This window comes from Sceloporus occidentalis, unplaced genomic scaffold (assembly GCF_023333645.1).
Source record: "Sceloporus occidentalis isolate IW3139 unplaced genomic scaffold, rSceOcc1.0.p SCAF_50, whole genome shotgun sequence".
Classification (NCBI taxonomy): Eukaryota; Metazoa; Chordata; class Lepidosauria; order Squamata; family Phrynosomatidae; genus Sceloporus; species Sceloporus occidentalis.
Window position 1 is genome coordinate 4,758,645 of NW_028317030.1, and position 26,747 is coordinate 4,785,391.

The window sequence follows — 26,747 nt, forward strand, 5'->3', positions numbered from 1 at the left end:
AAAGAAAAAAAGAAAAAAAAAAAAAACCCAGTAAAACCAATGGTGCACTGGTTTAACTGCGCATGCATTAGAGAAATGTGCTCCCAATGCATTCATTTCTAGCGGTAGGGTTTAGAATTCCGTGACAGTTGGCACGTACCATCACAGAGCAACATAGCCTGATCCTTTAAAGCAACAATAAGTTTGCCACCAGAGGCTACATTTTGCATTCATTATTTTTATAAAAAATAAATTTAACAGAAAAGAGAGAAAACACAAGGACACAAAAATACATTTAATCTGATGCTTCATCTCAGAGAAACATATCTTGAAAGTACTCATCGAATTCTTCTTCGCTGCAAGACAGAGAAGGGAAAATCTATAATTAATACACGAAACAAAGCCTTTTACTTCGCACGTCCACGGCGGGCCAGCAAAATACCGACACGACTCAGGAGGAAGTTGGAATTTCTAGGAGATATAACTCGCCCACACCTAGGACCTTTCTTTGTTCCTTGTTTGCACAGCGTGTTGTGTGAGAGTTAATACACATACTTTAAGTGCTTACTTGGCATCAGGGGGGCAATAAAAGACGTGTATTTTAAATATATGTATAAAAGCTGATATTAGGAAGAGATATAAAAAATAAAAAAAACTACTTATTTGTTGAAACTTACCGGGATTTTTCTTCTGCCTCCTGATGGGGGCCTTTCCAAAACTCAGCATCTGTTTTGGCGTCTACTTCGTCTTTTTCATCTGGGGAGACAAAAAAAAAACAAACAAGGAACTTCTATAGGTATAAAATACACGCAAGCAGAGCCCCAGGTGTGTGTTGCGCAACCTCTGTGTGCTTTGAAATTGTTGAAAGTGGATGGAATTAAATATTAATCTTTTTAATAGTGCGAATCCGGGCCGGAGCCGGGGTGACTAAGTGGCTCCGGCACTTTAAGGCCAGCGGCTGCCAGATGCCGTAGACGCGGTTATGTTTTTATACTCTAGAGATAGCATCCCATACGTAGCCTATCAGCCAGAGGCCCATGGGGCACGTGCCCAGTGAGCCTAGTCCAGGCCTAATATAAAGGAAATACAATTCTGCCATATTCTAGAAACAAAGAATGTACCCCTCAATTTGCAACAATTGAGAGAAGAACAGACTATATTTTTAAGCAGGCCTCTGAGCCGTGCACAGCGCAGCTAAATAATGTTTAGGTGAAACACAATGGTTTTTAGGAAATGCCGCCAGCGTCAGCCATGCTGAATTTTCTTTGCGGCTGCTGTTTAAAGGGCCAGGATAATATTATTTATACATGTTAATGTAATATTTATTGACACATTTGCATGGAAAGCATTTGGGATATCTTGGAATTTTTTTGCACCTGTTTCACTGGAATCTTCTTGTTTATCAGAAGACGTTTCTGTATGGAAAAATAAAATGCTGTTACAAAAGACCCTGTAACAAAAAACAAAAACAAAAAAAACAACCAAAATGCCCCGAAAACGCCCCAAAAAACAGGGATTGCGTTACTATCAAATCACAGGACAAAGTTCGAAGAGACGCTACACGTACAGAGGGCATAGGTCAACAAACCATCAGCCTCCTGTGCTAACGGAGCATTAGATATAGAGATAAATTACTGAAGAAGAGCAGGGCATTCAATTAAAGGGGTGCACTCTCTGAATGTGCAAATGAAGCCTCGATAAGTAGCTTTGGGTCACTCCAACGGACCAACGGAAAGGTCCAAAATTGTATATTTCAAAAAAAAAAGGGGAATAATAAAATAATTTACAGAAAGTCATTATAATTCAAAAAATAAATTGAAATCATTGCTCCATTGTCAGCCAATACCTTTGCGCTTTGACTTCTCTTGGGTTTGGGAACCTTTGGATCTCTTTCTTGAAGGTTTTCCGTCATCTTCCTGTAGCTTCCTTTTCTTTGGCTGGACTTCTTTCCTCCTGTGAATTCGGATCAGTAAAGATTTTATTGTTTGAGAATTGGGATTAAGTGAGGCAGGTTTGGGAAAATTGAGGTGTTTTGGGGTAAATTCTCTGTTTTAGGGGTTTAGCGCACTAACTGCCGGGATGCCTAGATTGAGACATAGGACAGGCAAGAGCTTCCATTTCTCCCAATGAGCCGCAGACTATCCCTGAAGAACTAGAACATTAGGAAAAATAACGAGTGGCCCCAAAGGCTTTTCTCCACTCTCCATACAGGGAGATGTTCTAGAACATTGTGCTCCTCTCTACTCTCCGTACAGCGAGATGTTCTAGAACATTGTGCTCCTCTCTACTCTCCGTACAGCGAGATGTTCTAGAACATCGTGCTCTTCTCTACTCTCCATTCAGCGAGATGTTCTAGAACATTGCGCTTTTCTCCACTCTCCATACAGGGAGATGTTCTAGTACATTGCGCTTTTCTCCACTCTCCATACAGGGAGATGTTCTAGAACATTGCGCTTTTCTCCACTCTCCATTCAGCGAGATGTTCTAGAACATTGCGCTTTTCTCCACTCTCCATTCAGCGAGATGTTCTAGAACATTGCGCTCTTCTCTACTCTCCATACAGTGAGATGTTCTAGAACATTGTGCTCCCCTCTACTCTCCATTCAGCGAGATGGTCTAGAGCACACACTTTATAAAGGACAGCCTTGGAATGACAAGAGGAACGCCTTGGAACGTATCACCCCATGATTAGGGGCATCTATTATGCTCTTGAGATCCTAACTTACCGGTGGTGGAAATTCAGCTTGTATGAACATTCTGGACAAAGTCCTGCATTTAAAAGAGAGAAGGGGGGGGGGGGTTTGTAAAAGCTCTTAAATCTATACCGGTATATATACAGTTTTTACAGCATTTTACCTCCTTTTGCCAACATAAGCTACTGGATGATTGCACGACGGGGATGGAATTTGTTTGTATTTTTATTATTTGTTTTATTTGTGAATTTGTAACCTATTTTCCTCCGTCCAGACATTGTTACGGATATTTGTTATATTATTTTAGTATTTATATTATATTAAATCGATTCTATTTATAACGCTTTCCATACGACACGAAGGAGAATTTGGACCCCATTTGTTTCTCCGGGTGAAATGCGCAGCCTCGGGCGACTTCACGGTTCTTGCAGGGAAAGCTCCCTCGGGTTTTGTAAATAAAACCCCCTAAAAGTCTTTACTACCATCAATAAAGCCTGATATAATGCGCCTCGGCTCTTTCATAACATAGAAGAATGTTCTTTACTTAAAAAAGGGGAAAGCCAGCCAGAAAATGCTTATCTCGTCAAAAAATATTTTCGTGTTTAATCACAATATTAAAATCTAAAATAAAAAATGGATAACGGCACAAGCCGGTTTACTTAAACTTACTTAATTTGACGAGGGCGTTCCGCTTCTCCTCGTGTTCAATGTAACCGAAATTTACTTCCCAGCTCTTCAAACCTTCTTTTTCATCGCAGCGTTTGTTCCCGCAGGAAAACTGACCTACAGAATTTAGCAGAAAGAATAAATTCAGAACAGCCAAAACACTGACCGTATACACGTGTACCAGTATAACATGACGCGGTACGTAAAGTTGCCCTAAACTTGGCATGTATACTACACGTGTGTGCGTTACCCCCCGAGGTTTTACTGTAATTTTGTTCCCTCAAAAATGGGGGCACACGGCACACCAGCTGTAAAAGCAGATAGTATACAATATATACAATGGTAAACTTTACTAAGAGGGTAGTAGATAAGTGGAACAGCCTCCCAGCAGAAGTGGTAGAGGTTAACACGAGGGGATTTAAACATGCATGGGATAGACATACGGCTCCTGAATCTAAGGCGACACCAGCGACTGATTAAGGTTTGAGTCGTTACAGCAGGAGAAACGGGCAGACTAGACGGGGGCCGAATGGGGGCCGATCTGCCGGCAAATTATATCTCATCCTAATGAATCCGTCAAAGATATCCAACAGGACATTAGAAATAAGAAGCACGCCACCGCACGGCTTCCAGAGAGGGCTCCAATAGAAACCAAAAGCCGTTCCCTGATCGCGGATAATTCCGGCCCGGATTCTACGTTTTCGGGCTGATAAAGATGCGTAAATAACCGTCTATTTCATGTTCTGAACCCGCGGCCACATTTTATCTTTATAGGAAAGAACACGTAATTATTTCCATATTGGTCACATGGGGGGGGGGGGTAACCCTGGCTCCAGCTATACAAGATCTTTCCAGACACCAATAAAATTGGGCATTTCGGAAAAGTAGATCAATAAGAATAAATTATTAAATAAATACATAGATTATGGCAGATCCGGTTTTTATTTCTCGATAGACGGTTATAAACAGGGCACGCGAGCTGCATCCAATAGACACGTTATAAATTAAGTGTTTTGGGGGGGGGGTTCCCTGTATATTTTTATAGCCCCCCCAGCGATGGGGAATGGCAGCGTGGGAACGCAGGGAATTTGTGAGCGGGGGTCCGTGTTGGAAAGAAAAACCTCCCTGCGGCGTCGGGGGGGGGGGATTAGCCTCGAAGGGCTTCTGCCTAAGCAGCTAACACGCAGCTTGTCAATGTCCTCCCCGCAGACTTCTCTCCCCCAACATATGTCGCCTTGGGAAGCCGTCGCTGTCATGCGCGATCAAGAAAAACGGTGCAAAAAAAAGACAAAAAAAAAATTCCCAAAGTTACCTCGGAATGAAAATCTCTGGCTTCAACTGCAGATGAGCCGTAAGACAAGATGGAGTCTCCTTATCGCATTAATATCATGTCACCTCTAGCCAGGAAAGACTATCAATTACATTTATTAACAGTTTTTTAAATTTACTGTGTGGGTGGAAGATACATGGACGAGCATCCCAGCAGAAGTGGTAGAGGCTAATACAGTGAGGGGGTTTAAACATACGTGGGATTGGCATACGGCTCCTGAATCTGAGACAAGATAATAATCTACGTGAAAAACCTTACTAAATAAAAGGTCTTTATAAAATCTGCCATAAAGCAATCTCCACGGTGTGGTGAGAAGGTGGAAGGAATCACATGACTACCAAAGATGGCCTCCTCCACCGATAAAGTAGATATAATAATTCTGGCGCCCTCTATAGGACTTTACCTTTAAGACATGATCATACCTGGGAACACTCAGGGTTTTTATATGGAGATGTTTACCCTCTACCAGGACCAGACCGGCCATCAGGTAAACTCTACAAACGCCCTGGGGCCCGACAATGCCACCCATATACAAGGTTTGGGGTCTCGCAGCTGTTTTGGTGGAAAATAAGGAAATTTCTTGTTGTAACATAATTGCAATTAGCCTTTTAAACGTACACTTGGATCAGTGAAAATAATGTGCCATTGGAACGCAGGAGTGATGGGAGTGATAAAGGCCCATTGGAACACAGGAGTGATGGGAGTGATAAAGGCCCATTGGAACACAGGAGTGATGGGAGCGATAAAGGGCCATTGGAACACAGGAGTGATGGGAGCGATAAAGGGCCATTGGAACACAGGAGTGATGGGAGCGATAAAGGGCCATTGGAACACAGGAGTGATGGGAGTGATAAAGGGCCACTGGAACACAGGAGTGATGGGAGCGATAAAGGGCCATTGGAACACAGGAGTGATGGGAGTGATAAAGGGCCATTGGAACACAGGAGTGATGGGAGTGATAAAGGGCCATTGGAACACAGGAGTGATAAAGGGCCATTGGAACACAGGAGTGATGGGAGTGATAAAGGGCCATTGGAACACAGGAGTGATGGGAGCGATAAAGGGCCATTGGAATACAGGAGTGATGAGAGTGATAAAGGGCCATTGGAACACAGGAGTGATAAAGGGCCATTGGAACACAGGAGTGATGGGAGCGATAAAGGGCCATTGGAATACAGGAGTGATGAGAGTGATAAAGGGCCATTGGAACACAGGAGTGATGGGAGTGATAAAGGGCCATTGGAACACAGGAGTGATGGGAGTGATAAAGGGCCATTGGAACACAGGAGTGATGGGAGTGATAAAGGGCCATTGGAACACAGGAGTGATGGGAGTGATAAAGGGCCATTGGAACACAGGAGTGATAAAGGGCCATTGGAACACAGGAGTGATGGGAGTGATAAAGGGCCATTGGAACACAGGAGTGATGGGAGCGATAAAGGGCCATTGGAATACAGGAGTGATGAGAGTGATAAAGGGCCATTGGAACACAGGAGTGATAAAGGGCCATTGGAACACAGGAGTGATGGGAGCGATAAAGGGCCATTGGAATACAGGAGTGATGAGAGTGATAAAGGGCCATTGGAACACAGGAGTGATGGGAGTGATAAAGGGCCATTGGAACACAGGAGTGATGGGAGTGATAAAGGGCCATTGGAACACAGGAGTGATGGGAGTGATAAAGGGCCATTGGAACACAGGAGCGATGGGAGTGATAAAGGGCCATTGGAACATGTGAGTGATGGGTTTACCACCGCGATCTTCCTAAATTATAAAATTATTATCCATCAATAAAAAGATATTTGTTTCTGAATCGGCAGGAATGGGGAATGTTTTTAAAAAACAGTACAAACGGCCGAAGTAGAGGCGTCTTTTTCTTCCTATTGACCATAACAGTAGACTTTATATTTACATGACTATTTTGGTAAATAGATGGCATGAATTGGCTTAAAGGGACAGACTACCGACAGACTACCGTCGCAGACACGTCACCAAAGGGGAACGTGTACTCTACAAATGAAAAAGACCTTAGCTAGAAGCTGCAGCTCCCAGCCTCCTCCAAGATCCTCGCCACTGATTGGCAGCTTGAAGCCGCCATCTGGTCACAGTGACGCGCTCCGACTGAGATCAATGTGAGGGAGGAATGGGGTCTTAGTAAGACCCTCCACAACGTACCCTGAGCGGGCGCTGGAGCTGACGGGCAGTAGAGTATACCACATGCCAAGCACATGCCAAGCACGTCTCCGGCACGGAAAATGACGACCGGAACGCCACATTAATACATTGGAAATTCCGGATTTAATTATCGCATTTCGCAGAATAAAGTCCAATTAATAATTGCATGTATTTAAAAAACAAAAAAACTTTCTCATTTATTCTGCGAAGATACCTGCAAGAACAGAATGTATAAATTAGAACGTATACATAGCGGCATTGAATATAACTCTATACAAGCAGAGCCTATATCGCTTTTCACCGTATGCCGGTTCACACAAAAACACACATCAAAATCCTGCGAAAGCCCTGAATGGCTGCGCAAGTTCGATTTTCTGGGAAAAAAAACGTTTACTAATCCAGGGCTTATCTGTTGGCCGTATGGCGGACTGTCCTTCAAATACCCTTCAAGTACGGCTGTTCATGATAACGGAGGGCAGTATCTGCGATACATTATGCAGGACCAACCAAGCTCTTCTTAAGGGAGAAACTCACATAGAACCTGTTGACAGATCGGCCCCATTTGGCCCCTGTCTAGTCTGCCCGTTTCTCCTACTTTAAAGACTCAAACCTTAATCAGTCGTTTGTCTCAGATTCAGGAGCCCTATGCCAATCCCATGCGTGTTTAAATCCCCTCACTGTATTACCCTCTACCACCTCTGCTGGGGAGCTGAAGCTGCAGTGCCCTACAAAATGAACACATTGGTGGAAACCCTCCCAGGCAGTTGTCGGGTACAGATACTCCAACACGTTACCATCATCGGCACATGTGGCAACAGCACCCCCTAGCTGTCTATTTACAGTAAAACGAGCAGCAGGCATCACTCTATAAAAGCCCAATTTTCTATTTATCTGGTAAATATACTACTTTCTATTCAATTTAAAATATGTACTTATAAAATAAATGACAGACCAAGTGCGGAGGTAAAGGACTCCCGCAGAACTGACTGAGGACAAACCTACAGGGCAACGAGATTTCAAAAGCTTATAAAACATTTTCCCTAAAGCCAATACTCCTGACAAATAGTGCCAGTTCGGGACGACGTAAAAAAGTATAATTTTTATTATTATTAACTTTATTTAAGATGTATTGATTTGCAGAGATATTTGCGATCTATGGAGAGATTCCGTTAAAAATCAGCCGTTTCCAGCTACAATAGTCATTTACAGCATTAACCCCGTCTGCGCTGGATTTCTGATCCATTTCATGTTATTTTAAAGGACAAAATCTGCTTTTCTTTCTAAAACAAGGACATTCAACCCCAAACGTTTGAACAGCGGTGTCTATACAGACACGGTAATATATATTATAAGCCGGTCTTCTGCTTATATAAAAACACAACATATTTACCGGTCAGCCCGCAAAAGTCCTCTAGTGAATTCTATTGGCTATGGAACGGATACGTGATATGAGGATCAAGCCCAATATTTGTTTGATTTACTTAAAAAAGGAAATACACGTGTGCCGGAGCGAGTATTTATGACGGCAATATAAAAACCTTGTCACCCTGTAAAGAAAACACTAAGATTAGAACTGGAGCTGCAGCCATTAAAATTGGATCAAAAGCAACTGAAAAAGCCTTCCTCCCAATGAGCGCTACAACATGGTTTGCGTAAAAGTGAATCTATCCAAATATAAGATAAAAAAAAATGAGAAACCACATCCTTATTTTTAAAAATATTCCTATAATTAAATCGCTTTTGCCAACAGCCTCTGTAATTGTGTTTTCGCAGTAAATTTTTTAGTACAACCGTTAAAAAAACCTACCTTTTCCTGCGATCACTTCTTTCTCTATCCGCCATCGAAATCCAAACTGTTACGGGAAAACACAAGAAAATAACATAAGATCCAACATCAAAAAAATCTAAGAAAAGGTAGATTATGCCCCATAATATAATCATTCCAGGCAGCTGAATGAGGTTCATTCCAGGCATTTGAATGAGGTTCTTGCTCTGTTATCTGATCCCTAATCTACTAGATAAACACCCCGACTCCTTATGATACTGCCTGTGGGGAACAATAGAATGACTCAGTCTTATTCACCCAGCCAGACACTCTGAATGATGAAAGCCTATGGAGGAATGGACTTCATTAGCATTGCCATAAAGCATCAGTGTGGTGTTTGAGCCGGGAAAGTCACCCAAAATATCACGACTGACAGCAAGGTCTGCAGATAAAGGAAGATTATTAGAGCAAAATTAGATAAAATCAGGTTTTTGTTAAGGCTGACCCAACATTACTGGGGGGGGGGGGGGTTATATTACTGTATACAGCACTGGGGTTTATATTTAAGATTATTTTTTTTCCCCATGAAACATCCCCTTTTAAAACATGCCTTCTTAAAGCGACAGTATCAAAAAATATTTATCATCCTATCTAATTTTAGTGCCACCGAGATAAAAAGGACTACTTCTAAGAAATACTTACAAGTGATGTTTAGATCTGAGGAACACCGTTACAAAAAAAGAAAATAAATTAAAAAAAAAACTAAACTGAAAAGTAGTCTGTTAATAGGAATTTCCCAATAAAGCTCTATTACAAAGTAAGAAAACATACGCCCCCCCACACTCAAAACTACTCTGCGCTGTACAGCACTTCACTACATGCTGATGTTTAGATGAATCATTACATTCATAATTAACGATAAATCACAACTTACTCAAACTAATAGATCTCTGAAATGTTCCGCACCTCCCTGCCAGCCCTCCCCATCGTGTTTTAAGAACGCGTTGTAATTGTTGAGTAGATGGAAGGATACATTCGTTTTTTCCTAACGCCTTTATATACAGGATTTAACTTTAAGCAGAGAGGTCTGTGCACAACTTGTAGAAATATATAATCGTATAGAAAATACCAGGCATTCTATTCACTGTACTTCTTGTAAAAAAAAATAAAAAAAAAACAAAACAAAAAAAAAAGTCAATGAAAGAAAATAATGGTTTTATCGGCTGAATTTACAAACCTTGTTCTCCTTGTATCGGCTAAGATCTGCTATGCAGTATTCCTTAAATAGTTTATCGTAATACTTCTTGGCGAGTCTCTTCTCCCTATCGTTAGAACGTAATTATAATGAATATCTTTGATTATTGCGCAATGTAAATATAAAACGAGCATTAAGACAACGACCGTTAATGCGAAGGATCTCTGGGGTTGTTACGAAGCCGGCGTCAGGTACAGGCGCTGGACATTTAAACCCCCAGAAGGCTCGCAATTAGGGAGTCCGTTGAGGGGAGAAGTGGCTCCTTTGTGCTCCCAGGGCGAGGAGATGCCCGGAAAAGACGATCCCTGAGCCGAGTGTGGCTTTGATTGCCTGGACCCGTGTGTGTGTTGTCTGGGGGAGGTATTGGGAGTATTAGTGACTAGTAGGGCTGGCCAGTCAGGGTCAGCAAAGTGTAGCCAGACAGGGCTTTAATTGGGAGCGAGGCTTTATTTTCATGATTTTGTTTTGGGGATATTTGTTTCAAGCACTTGTTGCTTGCTGCTAGCGATGTTCAGGACCCTTATTGCCCCAGAGATCATGCTTAAGATCCCTAAAAGTGACTTTATTGACTCTCAGCTACAACTGTAATAATGTATAATATAATTAATATATTTTTTTTTTAAAGTCTGCAACGATGAGCAGATGGCAGATGGGGAGATTTTTTCAATTCTGTGGTTTTGGGGTTTCTTCCCCTCATATCACTGGACGTTTAGGGACATGGGTCTAGTATTCATTTACTGGGTGATCTACCTGGGCTTATCTCGAGTTGGGATTGCTGCTTCGTTAATTACCCCGCATTGTACTGGCTACATAAACAATCAGCGTGAAGAATCTATGTTTACCAAGTCAAGTCTTCTTCATCTTCCTCCTGCCAAAGGAATCTGTGGTTTTCTCTGATGACATCAAAGTCTGTTTTATCATTTTGTCTGTTTCATGAGCAAAATAAAAATATATATACGTTAAGTTGCAAAAGGGATAACGGGAAACATATCTACGCAACAACTTCACTTCTATTACACATGGAATCATTTCAGAAGCTCCTATTTTTAAACCAGCATAATGTTTTTCCTTAAATGTGACCTCTGTGCGCCGGCGCTGATCATTGAAAAAAAAAATAAATAAAAAAAAAAGAGCAGAACCTGGACTTACCTCGACCGTTTAAAGTCTTCTAATTTTCCTCCGTAAAACAGAATGTAGTCGTTAACAAATTTCTGATGTCTGGCAAACTGAAAGATAACGGTTAAGGAAACTTGATGAATTTGACTGCCAATCACTGTAACTGCTGTGTAAGGATTAAAAACAAGTATCATAGTATGAATCAGATAGTTAGGGGAACGTTAGGGATATGGAGAAAGTAGATGGTAGCATCAGTTTCTCTGGCATACGGCGGACCATACAGCACCGATCAATCGCCAATTAATCAATTGTCAATGATGCCGATTGAGGCATTGCTCCTATACACCTGCTTGTTTAATGGCACTGCGGCTGTGATCCAGATATAAACGCACACTCGCGGATAGGGTGAAAGTGTGAAGTCATATGAAAGGGTGGTAGATAAATGGAGCAGCCTCTCGTTAGAGGTGGCGGAAGGAAATACAGCAAGGGAATTTAAACATGCAAGCATAACACTATCCTGAATCCAAGACTAAGATCAAGGACCGATCACTTCTTCTGTCCTGTTATCTCCTGTGTTTCTAGGTTTTAAGGAGTAGGACGGTGTTGTGTTGTCTATGGTGGCTGAGAACCATGAGAGTTACCGTTCACGGGTTTGAAGCCCTGTGTGCTAAAGCTTCGCTCAAAAATATTAAATTGTCAAAGAAAGCAAACGCCGGTTATGTAAGTCCCGCAGTTTATGATGTAATCCCCACTGTTTATAGACTAGGGAGGGCTGGATAGAATTGTTTAGAAAAAGGGTTATGAGATCATCTCTATGTACGAAATGAATAACACATTTTCTGTGCAGCCGTAAAGACAAATAAAAGCACGTGATTTTTTTAAAGTTAAATAAATATAAAAGAAAAAGCCAGAAAAGAATGGTTTGAACGCTTTGTTTGGACATAGTGTATAAGTGTTTCTGATTAGATGCTGATGTTATCTGAAAGAAGTACAATTCTGATTAACCCCTTGAAAACAGAGGATATAACATTATGTCTCTGCAGAGCTGCCCGTTAACTCCCAGGGACGTAATACTATGTCCTTATTCATCCCAAATACGCCCTGCTAGTCCTGTGCAGAGAAAAAAACATTGAAAAGTTGCTGGAAATACCTAAAAACGCCTTAAGAACTATTTCAAATTAGTCTTCATTAAAAGAGAGGGGCATTTAAACGGCAAGAAAATATTTTACATCAAAATGTCGCACGCAGCTGGTGCCCTGAAGATGTAATAAGCGCGGCACAAAGTGATAATTGTATTAATTTATCTTACAGCTGGATAACCAGCCAAAGGATACAGCGTCCATAGAAATTAAATGCACTCTCCGGTTCTGTGCCTCTTGCCTGTAGAAGAGAAAATATAAAGTTACTCGTTGAATTGTAGAACATTTGCGGAAAGAATCAGAGTAATAATACGCAGCGTACTTTACCTGTCCCATTCATCAGCCGCGACTTGTCTGTGAGCCACCTTTCCATGTTTGTCTTTCTGAAAGGGTTTTTTGAGCAATGCTTCATCCTTTCTACGTCTATAAGAGATGACACAAGGTGGTTTATGACATTGTTGGGAAATGATGCCATCGGATGGAGCAGGTCCATCATGGATGGCCCAAAGCTCACTCCTCTTCAAGATGCCACCACACGTGGATACTGACAAGCCTTACTACCATCGGCTTTGGTCAACACCACAAAGAAAAGGGCATGATCTACTTAGTATATATTTTATGGAGGAAATCCAGGTAGAGGGCATCGTTCCTGAAGAGAACATGATGACCAGCGAGGACACTAACAGTGATATTGTGTGCCTGAGCACAAAGCTAAGCAGTTGAACACCCTACTAACTGCTTGCGGCAATCTTCAGCGGCCTTCCACTTAAACCGTCACAGGCCCAGGTGCCAAGGTCCAAGAAATAGGTGCCGTTTAACCAACATACTATTGATATATACAGTATATATTTTTATATACAGTATATATATGTTTGATGAGTTAACCAGGTTCGTGCACCATTCCTTTACCCAATAAAAGTGGATAAACCGCAAACACGTGAGATACACCATGCAACCAACAAGCCATACAAGATATAGGCTATACATTCAGAACTGGAAATCCTGTTATGTAAATATGGCCCTCACGCCTGCTCGCAAAGTGTGCAACGCTGGTAGTAAAGGACATGGAGTCGGCTGGTATTTGGCCATTTGTTCTGAATAACGCTTCAAAAGGAACTACAAACTGGAAGAAAAAAAAGCTGTTGGCAGAAACGAAATGAGCTTCATCATCTCAGAGCTCCATTACAAGCCACAGAGCTCATTACACGGTCTACAGAGACCTGACCCTCTGAGACTTGCGTCTGACAAAACAGGCTTGTGGCTCAATCCACAAACAATTGATATTTAATTAGCATTTGGCTACGCTGAAGCACGGATTAAGGGCAATTTCTTCAAGGCACATTACTGTATTCCGATTCTAATCACACTGTGCCCTCAAAGAAACGACTACATAGGCTTATTCTACCTATACATCGGGATAGTATAGTCGAGTTTCATTTTACTATAGTATATAAAGCACAGTTGGAATCAATTTGTTGGGAAACCAGCCTTTTAAGACACTGAAATATTACCTAAGCACCATGGGAAATGTAGTTCCACAACAGGTGAGAAGCTACCTGTTGGCCAAATCAGGCAATTCAACCCTTTGGGGTTTATTCACTAAATGGACCTTCATAATGTATTAAGGAGCTGAAACCACAAGTCTATTTAGCGAATAAAGCCCTTTGAGTGCTATGATTACTGTCGTCTCCACAGCTCCTTAACGGTGTAGTACATCTTCAGTAAACGTATTATAACTCCAAATTAGCAGGAAGCCGGCCAAATCACCATCTCCTACGTATTCCCTCCAATGTGGGATAGTTTACTCCAAATCATATCTTCTGGGAATTGTCGCAGCTTTTAGCTAAAGTGTCTGTGTTTACAGACGCTTCGTTTAAAAGGCAGAGCCAACATTATCTGTAAAGTAACAGAAAACTTTCAAATGATATAAAAAAACAGCAACAGTAATAATGATAATCATGATGATGATGATAATGTAGATCCTGAGAAAGAACCAAAGAGGCTATAGGTTTATAACTAGCTGGACTGGCTAGTAAACATATTAATAAGGCCAATAATACAATCTGATACACAATTAGATTTTCTTTTATCCCAGAAGAGGTGACAACTCTAAAAACACAGTACTTGTACTAATGTATTCCCCAATAGCGACACATTCACGCATCAAATAAAGCTCACCGAGGTTTGGTAAACTGGTGTAGCATGTTGAAAATTTCCTGACCCGAGAAAAGACGCAAAAAAAAATAAATATATATATAAATAAATATTTCTATTTAAAGTAAGTTTATCAATATAGATTATAGATACAAATCAGAAATAAAAAGTCATCTGGCACAGGGAATTTCTCAGCCATCCCATCGATTTATAAGAAATACTTCTGTTTGCAAGGAGCATTATCACAACTAAGGGAAGGCAAGGAGAGCCCTATGATCCTGAAAGCCTATGTAATTTTACATATATTTCTGCATTGGTCCAATAAAAGACACAAAGACTTCCCTCGGGTTAATGCGGCTATATATATTTCTTGGGAAAAATCTTATGGATTCAGATTAGGCACGTCTTACTTGCTGTAGGTATACAGACATTAGAGACATGAGGATTATGGTGAAATAACAGGAGGCAGACGTCGGTACACCTCATCGCTTTCAGATGTAGCTCTGTGAGGACTTCCCTCCACCTTCATGCTGCAATCGATTAATCTCATTCCCACACCTATTACTTTCCATTACAACACCAGACCAACACCTATTACTTTCCGCGTGGACAAAGCCCCATCGTGCTGCGGCAGCTCATTTACTAGATGGAGTCTTGCTGAGTGAAAAATTTAGATCTGCAGCATCCCTGCGCCGTCTTCACAGATCATTCTATAATAAACGCACAGCGGGCAGGCTCCCCACTGACATTTGCGTGTTGTGATACCATATGTCGCTCGCCGACTCTGACCAAGTTGTCAGCATGCTTTTAAACTGATAGCTATGTTTATTTCACTTAGATTACTTTATACATTATTGATACATTTGCTTCGCTATAAACTCCTAAACAAACACGCAAAAGGCTTTTAACCTTTTGGTGCCAGCTGTTTCCTTCATTTTTATTTTCTATCCACTATCGAGGGTTAGCAAGGGCCAATCCCAGAACACGGATTCCTGATAACAGACTGCTTCTACGCTCTCTGCAGACACTGAAAGTGAGCAAATGAAAGACTAGGGGTACCGAGGGCCCCGAATACCATAAGACCGGACTTGAAACTTATAATTTTCCTCATTTTAGGATAGTTAGAGAGAGTGAGCATGTGCAGAAAGCTCTGCAAAGAATCTTTAGACCACATAGGAAGACGGCAGCCACAGCGCTGTAGCTTCTACCTGTGCTATATTTTGCACCCTAATTTATATTGAGATGCTCATGATAAGCATTCTTCTCTACTGGGGCTGTCAGGGACATTAAACTGTCCCTTTAAGCACCACTAGGATCTAAAGTTTGACATTCATTTTAACGTTTCACAGTGTGCCTGTTAAAGAAGAAAAGGGACGCGGTATGGCTGTGTTTTATATCTACATCCAAACCTCATCAAACATAAGCTGCTAAATACATACCTCTGCAAACCTATAAACAGAATTCAACATAACACGATGACAATCAGAATAAGAACGAAATAATAACATGCCGTAAAATATTACCTATTTTGAATGAATTCAACAAGTAATGGAATTTCATCTTTTCACCGCAAACTTTTTATGCGATTTTATTTCAATTTTATATGCTTTTATTTCTACAAAGTAAATGTAAAAACAGATACCTGGTTTTCTCTTCCTGGTTGTCCTTGTCTCCCTCTTCGTCACTGAAATCCGAGTCATATCCCCCAAAGCCAAGAGCCTAGAGACAGCCAGATGAATCAGACAATATTAGACTCTTTAGTATCCGATAAGTACCAATAATAATATCAATAATTCTGTACATACCAAGTTACGAATTAAGTTTAAAAAAAAATCTTATTTACTAAAAAAAGGCAATTTTTTTATCATTATTGGCAAACCATTATATCGTGCTTATATCACATTTTATGGCATCAAAAGATATGTTGTGAGTTATTGATACGGGAACTAAGCTGTTGGGGTCTACTTTGCAACTATTTTAACTCCATGATATTGCTATACATTATGAAGGGCCAACCCCAGTAAGAACCCCATGTAGAAAGGGCTAAGCTGGCCCAGTATAATGTATAGGAAGATCACCAATGAGAGTTTATGTGCTGTAGACCTGAAGGTGTTTTTGTAACTTGAACGCGGAAGCTGAATATGTACCTTCTTGAAACAAAAAGGTTATTTATAAAAGGCAATTTTGGTATAAGCCGATTGGAATTCGTAAACTACAATTTGGGGATCTTTGAATGCTTTACATAATTCCTATAAATTAGAGAATAAGTAGAAAGAATACCTTAATTTGTCCATAGACACAAATACAACTTTTCATTATATTGAGTATACCTTTAACGGGATTAGAAAAAAGTTGCTTTTGAAATAAATCTACCTCTAGACATAGAGTGTCAGGAAGCAATCCTGGGAAGAAATACGGACAGAAGTCTCAGTTAGGTGTCTTCTGATAATAAGGATATCCGGTCACCCTGTTTTGGCATCACCAGGGCAACCAATGGAATGATGACCCCCCCCGAAGTTCAGCGTTTAGTAAATAAACCAAAATATGGCAATAAAAATGTTACAATTCATTTTTTAATTGGTTCTACATGAAACATAGCCGATTCAGCCCGCAAGAATGTAAACATCTGGATTTTTTAAAACTAAAATTCACTAATCCGTTAATATTAATGATATTTTTCTATTTGCTGGCGAATCGCTGTCCTGCAGACGCTAGGAGCTGCTTGAGATGTAAATGAAAAGCAGATGAGTATCACCGCCGCCATTCAATACAAAATACTCATCGTAAATCACAGAATTTACAGCAAGAGATGTAAGGAACTCAATTCTGACATTTTACACATTAAGCAAAAAACTTTCTCATGCCTTCCAAGCTAGTTGGCGATCGGACCCATCACATATAACAGATGAGCGAGACATATCTGTGTATTTATTTATATTGACTGTGTGTTACAGGACTGACAGTCTCTCTAGCCCGGCACCTAAAAGGTTAATGATGCTACTTATAAATACATGCAGGTAACACAGCAGCAGGCTTTCCAGTTGTTTCTGAACTACAATTCCCATTATCCTTAGCTAACAGAAGCCCCTTTTTAATGCTGCACAAAGATTATGTAAGATACGGTCCAAAATATAACCAGGCACGTAAACATTATGTACACTTGTGTTCACTGCTACACCCACGCACACCGTGACCTGTCCCCACGCACACCGTGACCTGTCCCCGCGCACACCGTGACCTGTCCCCGCGCACACCGTGACCTGTTCCCACGCAGGCACCCGATAACACACTCACAAATTGATTTACTCACATATTTAGCCATTATGTCTGCCCAGCTTCCGGTATTCCTTCCCCAGCAAAACAAACCGAGTACGCGCGGAAAAAAGTCCGTCTGGAAACACAGCCTAGAACATTTAGTTCCGCCTGGAGCTCTGGCGAGCGGGGGGATAACTCAGGGTATGGTTTAGGTTGTCGGTGTTTAGATTTAATATGTCACAGTGTTCCGGCTACAACTCCCATCATCATGAGTCACAGAACAAGCTTTTCCACCCCTATTCAACATTGCAGCTTCTGCTTTTTGTAAATCATATTTAGGAGTTTTAGCTAATTTTGTCAGTGTTCATACACATAATAATAAATTATTAAAATTATTATAAATAATTAAAATAAATGTTTTTACAACAACCAGTTGAATATACATGTATATATTTATACACCGATCAGCCATAACATTATATATATATATATATATATATATATATATATATTTATACACCGATCAGCCATAACATTATATATATGGTATGGTTGTTTTATTATTTATTAGTATATTAGTATTTATTAATATATATATATATATATATACTAATAAATAATAATACATTGGTAATCTTGCTATCATGGCTCCTGTCAGTGGGGGGATATATTAGGCAGTGAGTGAATATGTTAAAAACAGGTAAAATGGGCAGCGTAAGGATCTGAGCGACTTTGACAAGGAACAAAACTGCAGCTCTTGTGGGGTCTTCACGGTCTGCAGTGGTCGGTATTCATCAAAAGTGGTCCAAGGAAGGAAAAGCAGTGAACCGGTTGCAATGGTCATGGGCAGCCAAGGCTCATTGATGCACGTGGGGGGCAAAGGCTGGCCCGTGTGGTCAAATCCAGCATACACGCTACCAAATCTCAAAGTGCTGAAAACATTAATGCCGGTTCTGATAGAAAGTTGTCAGAACACGCAGAGCATCAGAGTTTGTTGCGTATGGTGCTGCGTACCCGCAGACCAGTCAGGGTGCCCACGCTGACCCCTGTCCATTGTCAAAAGTGACTTTAAAGGGCACATGAGCATAACTTCAGCAAACTTCAGAGGTCTAGTGGAGTCCATTCCTTGACGGGTCAGGGGGACCTACACAATATTAGGCAGGTGGTTATAATAATATGGCTGATCGGTGTGTGTGTATATATATATTTTGCCCCTATCTGGTAACTCTGGGTATTGCCTGGAAATGCCAGGCGAAGAGTCTCAGGGTCAGATCATTTAGGAAATTCCCAGGTATGGATATGGGTGGCATCATGGCGGCTGTTATCTATGGCTCCCCAGTATTTGTATTACTTATTTGCGTCACGATTTGTTTTACATCATCCTGAAGTTACTACCATTTTAAAAAAATCAGTATTCTTTCTGGGGTATTTTTAATACCCCCCCCCCAAAGTTAACTTGAGTACAGAATTTACTATAAAACTGGGCACAAATACATAAAAACCATGGGTATTGTTGTCTTTAGAGAGAAATAATTAAAGAAGAGACCAGAGTTTATGTGACCATTTGTTTCTAGTCTGTGCAGAAAGTTTTAAAGCAGCGCATGAGGTCAGCCTCTGGAAGGGGGCATTTGGCAGCTGGTGCTGTTTTAATTGGGTAGAAAGGTTTTTTTAGCCCCCAGCTGGCTCAGGATGATCTGAGAACTCTGATAGCAAACTCCCGGTCTACACTTTAAACTCGGATTTACTAATTACGGAAGGTCGCTTTCTGGATACACAAGATAATCGTTTCCAGGAGAACAGATGAGCTTTATCTGGCATTAAATAAAATTGTAAGAAATGATCTAATAGGCTTTGCCGGAACATAGTGTGCTGAACTGTATTCAAACATCTGAAAATATTCAGAGATACATGACATTTATTCGATGAAAATGCTGAGAGTGTTTCATGACTCATATTTCTACAACGCATAACAAGTGTAGGGATTTAGAACAGGTGTCGGAACTTAAACTGGACATTAATAACTATTTAATTTTATGTATAAAAATAAACCAGGAATAATCCCTTGTCAAATCAGTCCACATGGCTAAAATAGTGGCAGTTGTGTTATTTCAAGTTAATAAAATATTATTCATTTTACTAATATTAGTAACATATTATATTAGAATGAGAGAAGCCAAATAACCAAAATCTTTGTTTCTTTTCTAAATGTTCTGTTGGGCCATAGGACTGTAATACAAATCATTTGAGAAGAGTTGTCTGAGTCAGCTATTATAGGTGGTGAATTCCATATCTTTACTGCTCTTTCTGTGACAGATCCTTACCTTTGTTGTATAAAGGCCCGCTATACCTAATATATCGGTTTGCCTTAGTCTGTTAGTTCTAGTTTTGTCAGACCCTTTGAATGTATGGACTGTAAGAAGCGCTGCGGAAATTGTTGGCGCTCTATAAATAAAATAATAATAATATAATTATAATAAAATAATAATAACAATTTAATAATAAGACTAATAACAATAATAATCATAATTTGATGCTTGCTGTGTGCATACCTAAATATATTTAAAATATTTTGTTTGTCGTTCAGTATAGAGGATTTGGAAAAAAATGAGTTTAAAATTTTACAAGTTAATTATGAGCTAAACAATTTCTTGTCCTGAAGTTCGCACTCCCTTCTATTCATCTACACTTACAAAGGCTACCTGAGCCAATCAACACCAATCAGCAATTTAACAGTATGAGAGCTATAACTTAGCGAGAAGGAATAATAATAATAATGCAGATAAAAAATTGTCTGGTCTCATCGTAAATATAAGGTGTCTTTTTATATAATTATTATATTAAAATTATATAAAATAAAATATATAAAATATATATTTAAAATATATAAAATTATTATATTATAATATAATAATAGTATAATTATATATATTATAAATATACTATTATTATATTACTACTATACTACTATAATTATACTATTATTATATTATTTTATGATTTTCTAGGGCCAGTACATGAGTTTATTTAGTGGGTATAAATATATATATATATATATATATATTGCACAAATACTTGATATGATATTGATATGATATTTTACATATGTCATGGCTTTAAAAATGTCACATCTGGACCGTGGAATTCCGATCTCTGTTGATCTCAGCTATCAAAGATAATTCTAAAAACCCATTTTCATTATGGAAAACATCTCTACGCGAGTTTTTTTTTTTTTTATAATTAAACCCAGCCAGGAGCTATTTAAATCAACTCTAAAAGATGTAATAAGCTACAGAAGTTTTATATTTCCAGGAATTCCTGTTTGGATTTGCTGAACGCACTGGCTTACTCCCAACGTGAATACTAATTACGTTGCTTTTTATATCTATGTTATGTGTGTAACCCTTTCCATGCTGACAACACCTGCATGATTACGGTATTCAGTGTCAGGGGTAAGGATGGTGTTTATCCTACGCCAGTTTCAGGTCAATTCTTGATTTTTCTGACAATAGTAGGATATAAATACGTATACGTCCCAAGGGGGTTCAAAGGTTAGGTATGTGTTAGCCCATGAATGGTGAGTCTATAAGTAATAAGGGGGGTTATTCTATGGGGACACATAAAGAATTTTATGTTAGCAGAGTTTTTGCTGATCTAGCAGTTTACAGTTCTAATAAACCACAACTTTCATTTTTAACAGAATAGATAAAAAGGTTATAGAAAAAAGTAATTCTTACTTTGATTTTAATAGCCCCTGAAATCTACCGTACAAAAGCTGTGAATTCCAATTAATCCAAAATGATCTCATATCTAGTAAAATATAGCTTTAAAAACTAACGGAAGCGAACATTAAAAAAAATGTGCAAAAAGAAAAAAAAATCATGTTACTTTTTGACATAGAGGTTTCAGTTTCCATGGCAACAGTGGGCTACGGGAAATATTTTTTTATTTAACAAGATCTCCGTTGTTTAAGCGCCACCAATGTGACGGAGAAATATCCAAGCTGGGCTATAGTAATTGATTTGCAGCCGTGGTTACCATAGAAACCACAGTGAGGCTGCTGAGAAATGGAGCACGGTTTCATTTCAAGAGTTTTAGCTCTGATTCTTGATATTCAAGCCGTTGATAGATTTATATAATAGGAAGTGAAGATTTCGATGAATAAAGAAACATTTTAGCCCTCGTTAATGAACTGATTTAAAGGAATGCTAACAAGCGTACAACAAAGAAGCAAAACTTGGCAGGAAGACCTACGAAAGGCAATGTGGTGACTTATGTGAGCAGAACACTAATTAGATTAGATTTGGCAGGTTTTAAGTTGCCCTGGGGGAACAGGGGATGGAATAGAATATTCAGTAACATTCTCTCTGACTCTGTTAGGTGCTCACGGCAGGGTTTATACATAAGAGTCTTAAAGAGTGATTTTGGTGCAAGGCAATTAGTGGTATGGTCCAACGAGCAGGATCATTCCATTGTTAGATATGGCCATTCAACCTATTTTCAGGTTATAAAAGATATCCATCAATATCATCTCCAAATTGGAGATGAAATGTAAGGTTTAAAGGGACACTGCAGCCATCTGAACCATATCTGAGAGACCTCTTTAAAATGTCATAGTATTCCCTTTGCAAATGCATGGAGGGATTCTACAGAACCATCTCCCTCTTCCGCCACCATAGTTCCTACGTTCTGTTATCGCTGATACCACAGTACACATAATCTTATATCTTTCCTTTTTATATGTGTCCCAAGTGCATTATTTTACATTTATCAACATTAAACTGCAGCTGCTATGCTCTCATTCTAATTTGCTTAAACCATTTTCCATCAGGACGTTCTACCCTATTGGATAACTTTGTATCATCTGCAAAAAGACATACCATTAAGACCTTTCGTAATATCGCTGAAAAAAATATTAAAAAGTAAGGGTTCCAGTACTGATACCTGATGTCCCCACTAGTACCATGTCATTCCTCTAGAACATATTCAATTAACTACAACCTTCTACTCAACCTTTGCCTTATCCATTCATATAAACCCAAACGGGGCAATTTATTTGAGTCTTCTATGAGGGACAAACGCCTATATCTACAGCTCTTCCCTGGGCTATTATTTTAGCTACCCAGAAATAAATTAGGTCCATTCGACAAGATGTCCCTCATATATTTTCGAACAGCTGACTTTTGTACATGTAGGATAGTTATCCTGGGTGTCACAGGAGGATCCGGGGATTCCCTAACAGTCAAACTAGGGCCGGGTGTTAAGTCAAGATTTTCCATGTTACCGATCTTCTTTCCAGAGCATGTGTCACCACCCAACCTCAAAGACGATGTCTGTTCTTCATGCAGGTTCTATTGGTTGCTTAAACAGAATGGTTTGCATCTGGGTGTCTTCTTACACAACATGCACCATTTATATCTTACCACTAACCTTTGCCCACTGGGGGCAACACGCAAGAATGCAAAAAATTCAACACGCAACCAAATAACCCATGTGCGCAAAAGAAGTTAAAGGTCAGACGGAAGGGGTGCGTAAAATACAAGATATTTTAAGATCTTTTATCTTACGCACTCTACGTACTGTAAGTCCATCTCTTGCCATCTGCACAAAAAAAATAAAATTTAGGTTCTGCACGATTTATTGACATTTTGTCATGCTGATGGTCCATCCTGTCGCCAGTTTAAGCAGCATCTGCAGTAGATACAAATATTAAATTATTCATTCCCATTAGTAATATTTTTTTTTCTATACATAATATATTTTGTATGTCTTAGTACAAAAATTCTTGGTTGTAAGGTTAACAAATACTTAACTACTGGTGTTTGAATTCAAAGAGGCATATTCACTGAAAAAGCTTAGATTGTAAGCTCCTTTGAGCAAGGGCCCTCCTCACCTCTTGTTTCGGTAAGTCAAATTGTTATGTTACATACTGCTTATGTCCTGTCTACCCATTGTACAACACTACGGAATTTGATGGCGCTATATAAAACAATAAAAAGTAATTATAATAATAAAAAGGAGTTGACCCTGATTAGAGGTTATGTTTCATTTTTTCTGTTTTCAATTTACTCTCTTCTTTTTTTTTTAAGGGAACCCAGCCAAATGGAACCATAAGATAAAATCTAAAGTAGGGACGAGAAAAACCTCCAAAAGGTTTTCTGAACATGAATGTTCATCTCAAATTTTTTTTGAAGAACCTCATTCGAACTGTTACAAAAAATCCAAGCCAGGGATTGCAATAGCAGGAGACTAATGGAATATATTCACAGTGTAAATAAACACACAGAAAGCCAAATCAAAATCTTGACACACAGTAAAAATCCAAGCCCATGGTCCAAGTAGAACACCAGCAACGAGGTCAGCAATATCCAAACGCAAGAACTAGGAATACCAAGCAACAGTAGTTCGACAGAGAAGGTACAGCGGCTTGATTATGTCACAGTGTAAGAGAGAGAAGATGGCAATCAGTGTTACATTGTTACTTTTCCTCAACAATTCACGTAGTAAGCAACACTCTGTTGTAAAGGAGAGAGGAACAAAACTTCAGGACAGAAAATTGATCAGAAAATATAACACTGCCCCTCCGGATACATAGACCTCTACCTCTGGGCACCGGCAACTGATAAGGGGGTCCAAGGAAAAGCTGTCCATTTTGCCCGCAGTTAAAGACAGCTGTGACTTACCAAAGTCAAATCAAAGTTCCACTTCCGTTGCGTAAATATGCAGGATATCAGTGGCCAAATTTTAGCCCTAATCTTTGGTCTAAAAACCGCGCTTGGCCGAGCACCGGGTTTACCGGACTCATGCATATTTGTTTGAGCCGTTCATTTCTCCATGCATCCAAGTGTTTGCATGTTTTATGTAATAGAAGGCATGAGTTAATATTGTAAAAACTATAGATTATGGTCAGATTTGGTCTGTGATCTTTACGCCCATTCATTGGAGGCGACGCATGATCTCAGCAAATAAAATCTACTCAATATTTTTCATGCGCTTTCATCTATGGCTATTATTGCAAGTTCTAACAACAAAATGAGGTTCTACTCAATCTTTTAAATATAGCCATAATGTTTCACGCATTTCTTTCAGAGACATACAGATGGCACAGAAATGTCACATATATCCAAAGAAGAACATCGCATCACTAGAGCCTTCTTTGGAGGCCTGGTTGGTATTCTTAGAGCCAGAATGCTATTTCACTAAATGTTCATCCAGAAAGATTTTAAAATCAACCTTCTGTTCCCTTTGAATCTTCTAGAAATAAAATAAAACCTTCTTAACCTAGACTAGAATTAGCCAAACAGACTTACCCCACAGGGTGCCCCACAGAAATAGAAATAATCATTATTAAATTTATTAAAATATTAAAAAATAAATAAAAAAATAATATGCATGACATCAGGTATGGATATACTTAAAAAAACACAAAATGTATTAATATTACATTGTTATATACATTTTTTTCCCTAAACCTTCACATCATAATATGCAATGTACAACTATGTTTCATAGTCAGTCAATGCAGTAGGAAATGACGGAGTAATTGAATTTTCAGATTGAGCAAAAGGTTTGGTGATATTATTGACTGTGAACATAACTTTCTCGGGAAATTATATTTACAGTGAAATAAAATTATGAGCAAAAAGGTGGACTGGTGACTGTCTATCCAGGCCAGTGAGTAATAGGCATTGATGGGAACGGGGAGAGCTCGGAAGGATTGAAAGCTAGAATACTCTCAAGTGTTGTATGTTCCAAAAGGACAAACAGAAATGAAAAGAAACATTGATTTCAGGAATTATGGTGTACAATAGAAATGCTCAAAAAAATAAAATGTAACATTTTGTGAAATATTGGAAATGTTTTTCCAATACGTAGAAATCTAGGGGTGCTTAAAAATTGCAGGGTGTTTGTTGCTCTCTGCAGGAATGTCCATATATGGTATAATTCAAAAATTTCTCAGTTATTACAAATCATGCAGGCTGTGGTTTTGTGCAAATTTTGCTGTTTTTAGCAGCCTTGAAACTCTCTACAGGGTGATACATACCTTTCCACAATTATAGATGGGAAAAACAGAGAATGGATTCGGGCAAATGAATGAAACATACAAAAAAGAAAAAGACGCGGCTAAAATGACTCAATGCCACAATATATTTGTATAAAAATACATTTTATTCAATGCATATATAATAAATAAATCCAGATTAACAAACACAATGGAGGTGTATACAAGAAATAAATACAATATACCGTAATATGCGCTGATATACATAATATTTTATATATAAGAACACAACATCAGCAGGAAAATAATCATAATAAGAATAATCATAAGAATAAATAATTATACAAAAGTCAAAAAGGACCAATAAACTGTAAAAATACACCTTTTTCTTTGGTGTTGCATCAGTTTTAATCCATACGCCCCATGTATACGTCCCACAATCCTGAGGAGCGCATCGAATGTCCTCCATAAAAACGTGGTCTATATGATCTTTGGCTTTTTTTTGCACTTTTTGCACTTTTTGCTAAATTCATTTTCACGTCCAAAGTGTCATTATTGTGTCCGGAAAACCATAACTAATCCGTAACGGCGCAGGTTTCGTTACTTTTATACATTAATGTACCTCAGAACTGTCAGGATTTTACTCGGAGGCTCCGACGAAGCTCTGGTTCCCCAGGTCTCTCGAGACAATTTTTTCTTTCCCTGGGCTGGGGATAAGTTTTGGCCACGCCCACTTCCTGCCTGCTAATGTGCATCTGGGACTAGCTCCTCCCCTATGTGCAAATAGCCCCACCCATTTACAAAACCACTCTCCGGGAGAGCGCCCTGCGTTTCTTCCCAGGTATGTAACTTTTGGGGCGTTGCGCCTGTGGTGCTCTTGCGGCCCCTTTATACCCCCATCGTAATGTAGTCCGTCTTCCCATCATGGTTGCCTAGCAACAAAATCTAAAACTGCCTTCAAAAAAATGATTGATACAATAAGCAGGTAGGAGTGAGACCGGCGGGCAGGCGCAGAATAGACAAACTTTTATACAGATGTGTTTAAAAAATTAAAAAAAGGCCAAAAAATGCTTTAAAAATTAACTCTTTTGCAGCTGGAGGAAATGATACCCTGTAAACGTCAGGTTTCCCTGAAACCATTTAATACAATCATTCACCATCATTCGCATCCTGTCTCCGCGCATGTTGAGTAAGGAAATATACCGATCGCATTTTTTTTTT

General features: G+C 39.3%; 1 protein-coding gene across 1 annotated transcript; it reads right to left on the bottom strand.

The window, feature by feature from the left end:
- Positions 1–292: 292 nt before the first annotated feature.
- LOC149288686 (protein FRA10AC1 homolog) lies at positions 293–17,594 on the bottom strand. The gene is made up of 14 exons (XM_089491391.1): positions 17,583–17,594; positions 15,915–15,991; positions 12,446–12,541; positions 12,314–12,359; positions 11,013–11,089; positions 10,706–10,789; positions 9,846–9,930; positions 8,651–8,696; positions 3,342–3,455; positions 2,706–2,748; positions 1,826–1,932; positions 1,356–1,394; positions 657–735; positions 293–335 (listed from the first exon to the last, which is right to left on the bottom strand). Exons 1-14 carry the CDS (start codon positions 17,592–17,594, stop codon positions 293–295), a joined length of 948 nt encoding a protein of 315 aa, XP_089347517.1.
- Positions 17,595–26,747: the final 9,153 nt, after the last annotated feature.

What these genes read in the sequence shown, in the direction of transcription:
- LOC149288686 (XM_089491391.1), bottom strand. An exon ending in ATTTAATTTCTATGGACGCT is followed by an intron (nt 11,090 to 12,313) that starts GTATCCTTTGGC and finishes GTTATCTTTCAG; the next exon opens with TTTGCCAGACATCAGAAATT. An exon ending in GAGGCAGAAGAAAAATCCCG is followed by an intron (nt 336 to 656) that starts GTAAGTTTCAAC and finishes TCTGTCTTGCAG; the next exon opens with CGAAGAAGAATTCGATGAGT.